The sequence below is a fragment of the Oreochromis niloticus genome, linkage group LG8 (genome assembly GCF_001858045.2).
Source record: "Oreochromis niloticus isolate F11D_XX linkage group LG8, O_niloticus_UMD_NMBU, whole genome shotgun sequence".
Classification (NCBI taxonomy): domain Eukaryota; kingdom Metazoa; phylum Chordata; class Actinopteri; order Cichliformes; family Cichlidae; genus Oreochromis; species Oreochromis niloticus.
In genome coordinates, this window is record NC_031973.2 from 72,375 (window position 1) to 86,360 (window position 13,986).

The window sequence follows — 13,986 nt, forward strand, 5'->3', positions numbered from 1 at the left end:
CGGAGAACCAGCAGAAGGTTCCTACCTAGTCTCTGCTGGCTAAACGGTTTCCTCAGTGGGATGCATGAGGATGCACATGAAAACGATGAAGGTGAGAGGAATGTTTTCATGGGTCAAGTACAGTTCTGTGCAAAAGTCTTGAGCCATCCTCCAAGAAAACATAAAATAGGCGCAGTGACTTATTAAAACGCGCAAACATACATGGAATATAAGTATATCTAGTATATAAGGATAAAAATACAAAATAAAAACAGAGTTTTCATTGTTCTAATGAGCTTAAAAGGGAATATTTGGTGTGACCACTGTGATGGACCGAGCTGCGAAGGAAAGTCAGGCACAGGTTAAAGTCCAAAAAAAGGCTTTTTATTTAACCCAAACACAGTTGGTTAAATCATACAAAAAATCATAATCTTGGGCCCATAAAAGAGGTCAAAATAACAGAACTCTACTCAAAGTTAACAAACAATACTGATAACTCAAACAAACTGACCTAACTAAACGAGACAAAGGGGAAAATTAAATAGTGGCTGATCAGCCCACAACAAACACAAAGAGGGGTAAAACACACAAAAAAACCTAACTGAAACTAACATAATGAACTCTCTGAGTCGCTCATTTGTCAGAATAGTTCTCCAGGTTTCTTTAAGAAGATTCGGATGTTTCTGCCTTTTGTTCTGTTCTCTGTCAGCATGATCCCACACTACCTCAGTAATGTTCAGGTCCGGGCTCTGGGGAGGTTGATCCATGACCGACAGGGCTCCACTCTGTGCTTTTCTATCCAGGTATGTATTTACTGCACTGGCAGTGTGTTTGAGATCATTTTGGCATTATCACCATGGTGAAAAATCCGAGCAGTTAATTTTAATTACTTAATAAACTGCTACCAAGCTTAATAATAACACTGTACAACACATTTGTAGAATAATATTTTATGTATTTTTATGTAGTGGATACAGAATACATTATGTTGTTTCAATATATCAAGTAGTATGACATGCAACTACATGTGTTCTAATTGTGGTTTAATATTGTTCGTGATTAAAGGTTATTTGCATTTACAGTTTTTTAATGTAAAAAACAACAACAAGACATTACACAGTGACAAACAAAGCATTTTAACGTCCATATTAAGAACAATAAAAACGCAAATACAGTTATTAACATACAATAAACACATATGGTTATGGTTATATAACACATGTGGTTGTCTTTTATATACATTATAATGCGCTGTGTGAAATGTGCACAGCGCACAAAAAAATACAAGAACACATTTAAGATGCATAATGTAAAAAAAATATATATATTGTTTTGCTTTTGCTGCATCCTTAGCTGGTTAATAAAACAGTTCCACCTATTCAGTACATCTTAAATCATAATTTATTTTCACAGTCATTATTTTTAAAAATTTATTTATTTTTTATTAAAGAATAAAAACACCCCAAAAGAAGCCGTTTTCTTTCTTCAAAATACAAATCTGAGCATCCGGCGGATGCTATTTTTAATCTTAAATATTCAAATCTTCCTCTGAAGATGTGTCCTGTAACAGGTCTTTGCATGTACCTATACTGAGCATCCATTTAATAAAATTAGATATAATGAAGCACTGTTTATAAAGTATGCCGTTCCTCTTCTACCGACTTTTTTAATTTAAACTTGTTTCCAAATGTTGGAATACAACATGTAAATAAAATTAGAATGAGGCCATTTGCAAAGAGTTTAAAACCTCAAAACTTGAAATAGTTCAAAAACAAAACACATGAAATGTTGATATCAGTAACATTAATTGCTTTTTGAAAATGTTTATGTTGTTTCAAAACAGCTGGAGGGAAAGGAGGCATTACCTCTTCTATTAAAAGAAGTTTAATAGAAGTTTTTGTCAGCTCTATACAGCAGCTCCTAACAAACAAACAAAGCCATTAAAGAAGAAGACTTTAAAAACACAGGTCAAGTATTTAATGTTGTTTTATGAAAGAAAATGCATTCAACAACACGACATACACATTTTGAATTTTTGCTTCATAAAGAATTTTAGTTGCTCAACAGTTAAGAATTTAAATGGGTCTAGTTTACATTTCATCATCACAAAAAGAAGACAGAAGTAAATGTTTCAAGAAACAAAGAAAATGAAACAGATTTATCTAAATGAACATTACAAGGGACAGCAAACAGAAATAAACACAAAAAGCAAATACAAGAGAAATATCAACTGGTCACATTTTACATATTAATTCATGCCTACTTTTATTTTAGCACTCTTTGTTTTAAAGGCAAATTAATTTGTTTGTTTTAGTCTTTTATTTATTTTTTGTTGGGAGCTCCGGTCCTCCACAGTAATAATCATACTCTTTGACATTACACATACATGACTGATTACCCAGTTGCTAACAAATACACTCAGCCAGCTGGAGGAACCTTTACACCCAGAATTACACTGCTTTTGCCATTTAAAGTACAATGCTCATGAAAAATCTTGAAAATGAAATTTTAAAAAAAAAACACGTCATCAAAACTTTATAAACTAAATTTTAACAACATTGAAATACACCACTGAATGAATCCGATATCCAGTTCTGCTCACTAAACTATGTCGTTCAGAGTTTAAAACTGTTCCCAGGTGAACCTGATGCCCAAAATAAGCGCTGGTTCAGCAGATACATCCAACATACTGGTACTGGTAAAGCTTTACCTAAGGTGCTGCTGATTTATATCAAATATTGCATTTTTATTAAACTTTATTAAATATCCCACTCACTGTGTTCGGTTTAGCCCAAAACAGCTGCTGCCTTCTGCAGAAATCAAACCTGAGGGTTTTCTGCCAGAAAGGCTTTCTAATATGTTGAGTTTGTGTTTTAATTTTCTTTCTGAAAATGTGTCTTCGGTGGTTGACAACGCAGGTAAGCACGAGTGCTGCCGATAAATTTAATGCTTCAGTCACACAGGTGTAGAGACCTGTGGGCAGCCCCAAATACTCATGACCTCCAGCAACCACTAAATCAAGTGAAGTTCATATTTTCATTTGCTAGGTGGTTGGCAACTGGTTGTGCAACTGAATCATCTCAGATCGGTTGCTGGTTGTGGACCTCCCCTACCAATTGGCAGGTAACTACTCTTGAGTGGTCAGCACCTGGTGGGAGATCAACCCAGACTGGGTATATGTAGCAGGATCCTCAGAGCAACTCCAGTCCTACTCACCTTGCCGGACAATTCAGATCTCATTATGTCTCTTTACTCTCCATCCTTAGTGTAGTGATGGCTATCCTCAGGCATTGGTAACATGCTGAATTCAGTAGTTCAATAAGAGAACTTGATGGCAGAATTGGAGAGGGTTGTCTTTGTTTAATCCCTGAGAATTAAGTCTGCCATGTATCACAAGCTTCTGCAGATCCTCTGCCTGACAAAGACATCTTCTAATTGCAGCCGTCCTTTTAACTTGGCTTGAAAATGGCATCGACTGCCCAGTACCTGGTGACTACCAGCAGCTATCGCATTCTAGTCTTCTGTTTGTGGTTAGTATAGCACCATTTCTGGTGTTGTTCATGAGGTCTGTGGTGCCATCATCTCCACACCCTGAAGATGATGTCACATCTATGCCAGGCATCTTTGACAGTTGACAGGAGGTGAGTAAGAAGTTTGGCACTTGATGGAGTGCAGAGTACTGACAGTCGACACTTGACAGTTCACCAGAGAATCCTTAGCTACCAACTTTCGTCAAGTATAAATATAACAAACAAAAAAGAGATACTTGGCCACAGCTTCTGTTGTCTCTCCACAGAACTTCAACAAATGCCAGATGCCATCAGTTTGATTGTGTCCGCATGTGTCTAACTGTTGTGTTCAGCCCTGGATCATGAGGAAAATGCCAAACACATTATCCCCAAAGCCTGGAGAGACGAGGCAGTCATGCAAGATATTCGTAGCAGGAAGTCATGATGACAAAAGGCAGCGCGTCTACCTTAAGCATGACTATAACACTGCTGGAGCTCTAACCCGGTAGGCTAACTTGTGGCTGTGGAGAGATTTGAATGAATAAGGCAATTATTTTTTAGCTTTTTTGGTATCCCTATATCCCAGTGTAATAAATACAAAATAAAAGATAGTTCACTCACATGAAAAGAAATTGAAATTTTAATTTCAAATTTAGAATATAAGAATTTAAAGGTCACAATGGTCCATGTATAAAGTACAATATAATGAGAAACATCTGCTTTTTCTATTATTCAAGTTTATACATAACACCGACAAGAAACTGAGACTGTCCGCTTTCAAAGTAAAAGTTGCGCCAATTAAAATGTCTTGCAGCTGTAAGGCACAAGTTTTACTACTGTGATACAAGGAATCAAGAAGTAAGTACCAGTGAAACATGATTGTTTATTAACATAAACACTCAACTATGATCAGTAAATAAATTGTGAAATAGTTCACAAAGTCAATAAAAAAAAATTAATTTGCTGGGACAGAGGCTACTGGGGCGGTGCTGGCCGGGACTGGAAATAGGAACTGCTGAGCAGAGTGCTGCTGGGGCCTGGAATCGACTCCATGGAGCCCGGAGGAAGGAGGACTGGAACTGAGGGCTGCTGCCGCTGCTGCCGGGCAGTACGGAAACGAATAAGCATCCCCATAGTCTCCTGCTGAAACATAGACCACTGTTCCTCTGTGAGCATGCCCACCTCAGTGCTCAGGTATTGACAGTACATGACTCGGTTGTTGCTCAACCCCCCAACGGCCGCCTGCAGGGACTCCATAGCTACCTGCAGGGACCTCATAGCTGTCTGCAGTGATGACATGCTGTTTGGAATTTGAAGAACTGCCTTGTTGACGCAGCGGCTGGCGAGCTTGGCCTTCTTGCCCTTTAACTTTGGGGTCTGACTGGAGGGAACAGGAGATGGAGACCCAGGACGACTTGATGACCTTGCAGGCTCTTCTTCTCCTTCTTCTTCCTCCTCTTCCTCTTCCTCCTCTTCCACTCCGGTATTGGTGGACTGTGCCCCTTGAAGCTTTTTAAACACAAGCAAACAAACATTAACATAAATATCAAATGCATACAACGCAAGTGTACACATTTTATAGCACATTTACTTTTGCTTAACTACTTCACTTGCTGCTGAAATGCCATTAAACAGAGCAGTTACAAGGGAGAGAAAACAAACAAAAGGGTGTATTACTCTACCTTTCCCAGGCTGCTCCTGCGGATGGTCATGTGCTTATCCAAGAATTTGAACATATCTGAAGTCCACCGTTGCCTGGCTGTCAGTGGTCTTGTCGCCTGCTCGTTCTTCTTCTTCCTTAGTTTACCATAGACGGTCCGCATGTTGCGGAACCACCCCCAGAGGAAGTTCCCTGAGCACAGTCAAAAAAACCCCCCCACAAACAAAAATGTCTTGTTTAAAAAAAAAGTTGGAGTGTTTTAAGATACTGTGGATCAACAGAAATTACAGAGACATAGCTCACCGGTAACTCCTAGCTCCTCGGCCTTCTGATCCAGCAGCTGCTCCCGCCTGCGCTTGTCCTTGAAGTCGCGTGCTGTCTGGTCGTAGAAGAACGGGTGAGCTGCAAACCACTCAACAAGGTGGTCTTCCTGTTCGGGGGAGAGAGTTGCCTCTGGCTCCATCCGGATCCTCTTCTTGGCCCCGGGCCAATGCGACACCATTGGCTTTTCATCTTCTATCTCCAACTCTGGCTCCCCGGTCACAACTCTGTGGCCAACACGCCCGTGCAGGCTGGCTGAGGAGCCCGGCTCCAGCATTGTCTGTGACACGTTGGCAATGAGTGACAGCGAGGGGTCACTGTTTTCATCTGAGTCCTTCTGGTATTGAGAGGTTGCTAGAGTGATGTCCGAGCTGGAACTGGCAGGCAGGCACTTCTGCCATCTCCCTCTTCCCTTCATGGATCTACGTGCAGTCCTCCTTTCTATTGGTGGGATGCTGAATCTTGACACGTTTTTTTGCAGCATGTTTGGTGATTGGCTGTAGACTTGTTGGCGCTGTCGGCACACCTGTATTTACAGTTAGAGGCCATGTGATTAAAAGCTCTCAAGGTCGCCAAGCAGTCCCGCTGACCGCTTGGCAAGTAGTTATAGAGTGTCTGCAGACAAGTTGGGGTCTTCGATGCAAACTACAGGCGACAGTAACAATCTGCTAGCAACCAAAGCAATCGCTATGAGGTTTTTGGTGCAACACAATACACCTCTTTGCCATTAATTTTAGCTAGTGACAGCCAGCAACCACTCGCCAAGCAGTCAGGGATTACACATTTTACCCTAGCGACCAGTGGTTGGCAGGATGATCGTCAACTGGTCTCTAGGCCTGTGTGACTGGGGCTTAAGGCAACAAAAAAAACTATATACAGTTTCACATTATTGGTCATATGATTAATAAAATTATATTCTACGTTTAAGTACATTAAACTGTATTTAAAACTATATATAGCAGAGTACTGGTGATTTTCTTTTGGTAGAAAGCCAAGGCCAAAAACTGTGTGCGAAAAAACTAATTATATTTCCAGAAAGTTTGCTTCAACTCCAATCATGTCAAATGAAATCTTTTAAAAAGTAAACACAGAAATAGATAAATTTCACAGTGGGATTAAGGCTCACTCTAATTTGTAAAAGTCTTGTCTTTGACCCATTTAGCCACCAACGCATATAGTGGCTTTCTTGCTGATTATGACTTCAGGAAGTTAACAGAAAGTCCTAAAGGCAATCTTCTCCCACGATCTCTCCTGACATAAATTAACTGAGGTCTAATTTCTTACCTATAAGTACTGATTTACCAACGATGTACTTGGGCTAATATACAATCTAACTTGTATCACTGTTTTATATTTATGTAGCAATTAATTGTACAAAATAATGGAAATGTGAACAACTGGGGAAACAGTATTAACATGTCCCCATGTGTCTCAGACTTCCCTGTCACGTAAAAATTTCTGCACAACCAAACTGTTTCTCTTTTACACGAACTTCCATGTGTCTTTTCAGATTTTCTGATCGTGTAAAGTTCTTCCCACACACTTCACAGCCAAATGGTTTCTCTCCCGCATAAAGTTACACTTATCTCTTTAGATTGCCTCCTCGGCTGAATCCTTCGCCGCAGAACACCACAGCCATATGGTTTCTCTCCAGTATAGACTATTTTGTGTATTTTCAAACTTCCTTGATCAGTAAATATCTTACCACAGATATCACATCCAAACCATTTTCCTCCTGTGTGAAGTTTCATGTGTTTAGTGAAAGTAGATGGATATCTATATTTCTTTGGGCAAATCTTACAACAGAAAGGTTTCTCTCCTGTGTGGATTCTTATGTGAGACTTAAGATAAGTGTTTTGGTTAAATCTTTTGCCACAAACCTCGCAGCTATACGGCTCATAATCCAATGGCCTCTCTCCTGTGTGGACTTTTCTGTGAGCCTTAAAATGCATCTTCCGCTTGAATCTTTTACAACAAACACCACAACTAAATTGTTTCTCTACTGTGTGGACGCTCTGGTGTCTTTTCAAATCCCCTGGATTTGAAAATCTTTTGCTACAAACACCACAACCAAATGGTTTCTCTCCTGTGTGAACTCTCTGGTGTGTTTTAAGACTACAATGGTGTCTAAAGCCCTCGCCAAAAACACCACAACTAAATGGTTTCTCTCTTGCGTGGACTCTTGTGTGTCTATTGAAATTAGATTGATTTCCAAATCTTTTTTCACAAACATTACAACCAAATGGTTTCTCCCCTGTATGAACTCTAAAGTGTGTTTTAAGATGTGCCTTTTGGTTAAACCTTTGTCCACAAATATCACAGCCGAACAGTTTCTCATCTGTGTGGAGTCTCATGTGTTGAGTAAGATTAGACGGAAGTCCAAATGTTTTTTTTCACAAATAGGGCAACTAAATGGTTTCTCTCCTGTGTGGACTCATGTGTCTGTCAAGACTATACCACTGTCTAAAAGTTGCTTCACAAACATTACAGCCTAATGGTTTCTCTTTGGTGTGGTCTGTCTTCTGAGACTCTACATTTTTCCTCACTGTATGAGATTTCTTAATTTCCAAGCTGGAGCTGGAAGATGGTTTTTCTGAATGGCATGTTATGTGTTTTTGAAGAGACTGCTTTTGGAGAAACTCTTTATCACACTCTGAGCAGCTAAAGGATTTTTTTAAAGTGTTAAATGCCCCCTAACTCCTTATGCCTGACTCAAGTTCCCTGCTCACCTTCCAAATATCATCACTGTGTCTGGTTTTAGGTCCAGAATCTGATACAGGCTCCTTCCAGTCATCATCATCATCATTACTCACTTCAGTCTCAGAAGAGTCTGAAGCCTTTACATCAGTTTTTGGTTGTAAATAAATATGTGTATCAAGGTTCCCTTTTGATTCTGGTCCTCCACAGTCCTCTTCATCAGGTTCTGTTTTTACCTGTTTAGCTGGGCTGCTGGTCAGAGGCTCCATCTCATTGTTGTCTTCAGTTTGGCTTTGATGAAGCTGCAAAGACTGAGACTTCTCTTTATCATCATCTTCACTCTTTACAGTAACAATAGTGAATGGGAAAGTGGTGACATCAGTCACCTTCAATCCATTATGCTGCTCTCCCTCCTGATTGGTCCAGAGTTCTTCCTGTTCCTCCTTTATTTGCAGAGACTCTCGGTCCTGCTGGTCCAGACCGAGGCCCCATTCAGGGTGATCCTCTTTCATCTCTAGCAGCTGCTGAACTTCTGCAGAAAACAGCCAAACACATGGAGTTAAAGTATTATAAAGGCAATTGTAGCCCTGTAGTATTCTAGGAATATGATAGAAATTAGAAGAAACAATGAAACTATACTGAGATGAGTGAAAATCTTTAGCAAGCTTGTGATTGTACTCCCTTTTCAGCCTGGAATAAAAGCAATGCTTTATCATTGTACTTCTAATTAGTGTTTAAAAAGAAATGCTGTCAGGATGAAGGAGTTTGTGAAAGTGAAACAAGTTGTTTTGGGTTTTTTTCCCACTTTGCTTCACCATAGTTTATAAGAGAAATCCTGCTTTAAAACCATCACATAAATAGTCAGAGGAAGCTTCTCTGTTTAAAGGTACAGGCCATAAAGTTAGATATCTTATACTCATAAATATCGATTATTGAATAGTGTGTAATTATGTCTTCCAACAAAGAATGATTCAATTACAAAACAATTACAAAATTACACGTTTTACAGCCCAGCAGCTCACTGTTTGCCAGGCACCAAATATCTGAGGCTAACAAAGATTTGAATGGGTACATGAAGCTGAGGATCGGAAGTTTTCATAATGAGTAATACAAACCATGCAGCAGTACATGGTTAATGGTTAATGACTAACCTCGTATTCTGAATGGATTATCTCCTGAGTGACGTTTGGTCCAATTACAGCATCTTTCTCCTGTCATTTGATTGCATTTGTCCCTAAGAATCGTGAACCTTCATGTGTTTATATTGTGCTAACCATAGCTCTGTAGCTAGCCACCACATCATTATATACCAGGCCAACTTCAGTAACCCTACAAACGTCACTGCTGTTTAGTTTTCTGTCTTCATTTATGTTGGAAGTGATAGCAGAGCTGTACGTTTGAATTTTCTCAGAAATCTCTCAGTCAGAACATGCTATATCATGTTTAGATGGAAACTAGCGAGCTAACACTCCGCTAACTTCAAACTTTGTTAAACTTCATAAATCCTGTTTCTCATGGATGCCTGGATTTGAAACTTTATTGCAGAGCAGCCACACTGATCATTTTATTAAAGATGAAAGAATGTAGACAGTTTTTATCTCTCAGTGATGCCACAGTGTTCGTTTGGGACCTGAAGAGGAGTTTGGACCCAGAAATGACTAATGACCTCAGGTGGATAGCTAGGATTATACACTTAACTGGGAGGGGTAAGATGACAGAACACAGCTGACTGCAATCTCCAGTATGCTAAATATATTTAATATACTGACATAAACACATAAAGAATGTTAACATATTCATCACCTGAGCTAACTGCTCACTTTAGTTTAGTTTTCTTTTCAGTCTGGCCACCAGTTGGCACTGCTTTATATGTGCGCTTAAAAAACAGATTCGAATGGTCACTAAATCCAATTCATTCCAATTCATTTTTATTTGCCTCATACATAATCACATAAAGAGGCTCAAAGAGCTCCACAGGCATAAAACAAACAAACAAACAAACAAACAAACATACATAAGAAATGAGGTCACTTACATATTAAAACAGAAGTTTAAACAAACAAGCAAAACCATCAGGAACACACAGACATAACACATTAACTGTATATAAATTCCTGTGAAATAAAACTCAGTCCAATTCAAGAGAAACATGTCCATTTCTTCTTTGTATGACATTTTCAAGGTTACATATCCATTAGGGCTATTTGGCATGGACCTCACTTGTAAACTGAAAACTGCAAAAAAACCAAACCAAATCAAAAAACCAACAACCATGACCAACAACTTTTATTCGTGTGTTTGCTAATGTTTTTTCATAAGCTTCCCTGTCTTTCTCATTATGTTTGGTGCACTCCTATGATATGCTGCTACCCTCACCTATGGCAACGAGCTGTGGGCAGTGACAGAAGTGAAATAGTGACACTGCAGAAGTAGAAGAAGAAGAAACAAGACTCGTCTGAAGGATGTCTCTGCTCTCTGTGTAAGTGTGCAATCTCCGGTGTATCCTGACATGCACCTCCTGGGGAATGTAACTACATGTCAGGTCAAAGTTGCCAACTAATGTAATTGTTCTGTTCAGTGCTGTTGATTAGTGAGAGAATAACAATCGCTGTCTTGATACAAGAGATAATAATTACAGCATCAATATAACGACTCACAAATACCAGCAGATTCCTGGAAGGAGAATGCTGAAACTACAAAGAACGGAGAAAAACTAGAGGGAAAAACTTGTTTTTCTGACAAAGGTAAGGACCCAGTATTTTATTTATTTCTGTTGGCTGGCACTACATATGAAACACCGGGACAAACCACAACTAACCCATAATGCACCCACAAAAATGTCAGCCACTTATGTAGGTTACGTCACCGGCTCTACAAAGATTCCCCACAGAAATCCAAATCAGCCCTTAGAGACAGCGTGGGCTTCTCTGCTTAGACTGCTGCACCTTAAAAGTGGAGCTAAATTGATGCCCTGCTCCACCAGCACATAAAGGCACACAATAAGAAGTGGTGTGTAAATGTGTGAATGTGGCTTGTAAGTAAAAAGTAATTCGAGTGTTCAGTCAGAAGAAAACACTGCTATGGTTACAGTTCTGGTCAGAAGTTTCCATCCACTCATCAAGAGCATGAACACCGTGGTGATTTTGGCCTTTTAATAAGTGATGCCAAAGGTTCTGTAATGTCTTAAAGTTGTCAAGATCAAAACCTGTTCAGATTCAGAGTCATCTTTATTTGGCCGAGTTTGTGCATACAGATGAGCAATCTGACTCTGGTTCCCTTTGCTCTCTGTATACAAAAAGAAACCATTTTAAATAAGCAATATATTCACAAGGAGAACATAAATATGAGGATACAAGTAACAGAAAGTCTTAAAAAACTATACAAACTATAACAAACTTCTGTATTCTGGTGAGTGCAACTTTGATGAACCTTAGATATTAATTTTAAAAGTGCAAATTTTGTAGTACCATGTGCACATGGCCTGAACAGTGGATTATTTCAGTGTCCATCAGATTGACAGCCTGGAGGAAGAAGCGATGGCTGTGATGACTGGTTTTTGTAAACAGCGCTCTGTAGTGCCTGACTGAAGGCAGCAGCTTAAACCAGGATGTGAGGGCTCTGCAGAGATGTTTTCTATTAACTTCTCATTAATGATCATGATTGACGACAGCAGGTAGTTTCTCTTTGCAGCATAAAAAGGATTTGTTTGACACCGCTCAGTGGACTGACGAACTGAGACCGAGAACCAGCACATAAAGGACTGAGAACATAGGGAAAGTACAAAGAATTCAGTTCTGAGAAGAATGATAGATTTACAGAAGCTGGGAAGCTCGCTCGGAGCCATTTTTAGACAGCTGCAAATTCCAAGATCATCAATACGCAAGTACAAATTATTCAGACGTGTCACCACTTTGGTCTTGAAGAACTGTCAGACTCAGAAAGGAGGACTATGGCTAGGATGTTCAGGAACAGCCCTGGAACCACTGAGGCTCAAACCTGCCATGAACTGGAAACTGCTGTAACACCAGCACAACTGTCCACAGTGAAGCCAGGTTTACAGCATGCCACCAACAAAGAAGCCTCTGCTCCAAAATCAAAACCTTCAAGCTCAACTGAAATCTGCAGCTGTTCACGTGGACAAATCAAATACCTTCTCAAGAAAACCTTTGTGGTCAGACGACAGAAAGAGTAAAGCTGAAGCATTCAAACCTAAGAAGACAGAAGATGACTGTCAAAAATGCTGTGGCCTGTTTACTGCCAGTGGTACTGGTATATAACACAAAGTGAATGGAATAATTAAGAAGGAAAACTACCTCCAAATTCTTCAACTTCACATCAGATCAACAGCTTGATGGTTCAAGCTTGGACATGGTTGGATTTTTCCACAGGAGAACGATCCCAAACACACAACTGGTATTGGAATGGATAAAGGAGGCTAGCATTAAACTTCTGGATTGACGTGGCTCCGACCTCAACTCTATTTGAACTCTATACTTACCAGCTGATCTGTGCCAAGAAACGAACCAATTTAAAAACAAAAATTAAGCCAGGAAGAGTGGTCAAATATTCAGTCAGAATTATGCTAGAAGCTTGTTGATGGATACCAAAAAAATTAAGTGCACTTCGCTAAGGGACATTTAACCAACCAAAAGTTTAGATTTTATATTATTTTATGTTTATATTTGAGTCTGTATGTATATTTCTGACCCTGTGTGGATTAGAGAGGGGGGGAAAAAAAACACTCATTAAAAATACAATAATTCCATCCTGCAAAACGATCAGGTAAACTCCATATCACAGTGACATTCGTGCCCATGATGAGTGGATGTAAACCTCTGACCACAGCTGTAGATGCATAATCAGCCCTCCACCCTGAAGCAAATCAAAAACGGGGAAAGATTGGATCGCTGCACTCCTCCTCGTAACCAACCTTAACTCACACTGGCGTTACTTGTGTCCTACTAGCTGTTCCAGGATAATTTGAACAGATTTAATAAGGTGGAAAAAAAAAAAAAAAAACACGGCCATCCCGTCCTTGTTTGGTGTGTTAGCAGCTAGCCCGTTTCCTCCACATTAAATCTGTGATTATTCTCACCGGAGGTTTGGCTGCCCTCGTCTTTCTGCTGCTGATGGACTCCGAGCGGGTTAATCTGCTGCATCTCTTCGAAGGACAGACTCTCGGCGCTGTGCTGCTGCAGATAATCCGCTCCATTCATGGTGTCCGCAGATATTTTCTGCTTCACAATAAACTGCAGGCTCCTTCGGAGTCAGCACAAAAGATCACAGTCGCACACTTACACGTCACTGCTGCTCGGGTCCCGCGTCTACAGATGACATCATGCGTTATAACTGGAGACATCTGTAAACATGAATTACTTTTAGCTAAATTTTTTATCCATAAATGTAAGTTTACAAACAAAACACCATCTTTCTGTCATTTTTTTAAGGATGTGGAAATGTATATACAATCAATATCAGACTCTACCAACAAAAAGGCTCTCAAAACAATATATATCTGTGAATTTTTGCGTGTATTCTTGTAACTTTTTACCCCTGGCTTTGTGTGTTCATGTTCTGTTGTTTTGTATACTTCATCTGTTCGTATGTTGTATACTCATTGTTTGTTAAATAAAGTTTAAAAAAAAAAAAATCTGTAAACATGAATCCGATACGAATTTTTTGACGTTATTATTATTATTATTGACATTTTAAATAAGTAATATAACCGAGCTCTAAACATGATAACACTTCTGTTCCAGATTAAGGTCAAAATTAATCTTAGTTTAAAATTATTAGTATGTCTGCACAAAAATACTTTAC

At 39.4% G+C, this 13,986-nt stretch overlaps 1 protein-coding gene and 1 long non-coding RNA gene across 3 annotated transcripts; one reads left to right on the top strand and one right to left on the bottom strand.

Moving 5' to 3' along the window:
* The first annotated feature begins 16 nt into the window (after window positions 1–16).
* On the top strand, window positions 17–4,400 carry LOC112847679 (uncharacterized). Its single transcript, XR_003221386.1, has 2 exons — window positions 17–91; window positions 689–4,400. It is a non-coding gene; the product is annotated as an uncharacterized LOC112847679 (long non-coding RNA).
* On the bottom strand, window positions 4,111–13,497 carry LOC100704888 (uncharacterized). Of its 2 annotated transcripts, XM_005471593.4 has the most exons (6): window positions 13,262–13,497; window positions 8,553–8,698; window positions 8,403–8,477; window positions 5,452–5,995; window positions 5,171–5,340; window positions 4,111–4,997 (listed from the first exon to the last, which is right to left on the bottom strand). In XM_005471593.4, the coding sequence occupies exons 1-6, from the start codon at window positions 13,380–13,382 to the stop codon at window positions 4,464–4,466; spliced, it is 1,590 nt and encodes a 529-aa protein (XP_005471650.1). In that variant the 5' UTR covers window positions 13,383–13,497; the 3' UTR covers window positions 4,111–4,463. The 2 variants fall into 2 exon arrangements, with proteins under 2 accessions (XP_005471650.1, XP_005471649.1); XM_005471592.4 differs by having other exon boundaries at window positions 8,403–8,698; window positions 13,262–13,496.
* Between the last annotated feature and the right edge of the window lie 489 nt (window positions 13,498–13,986).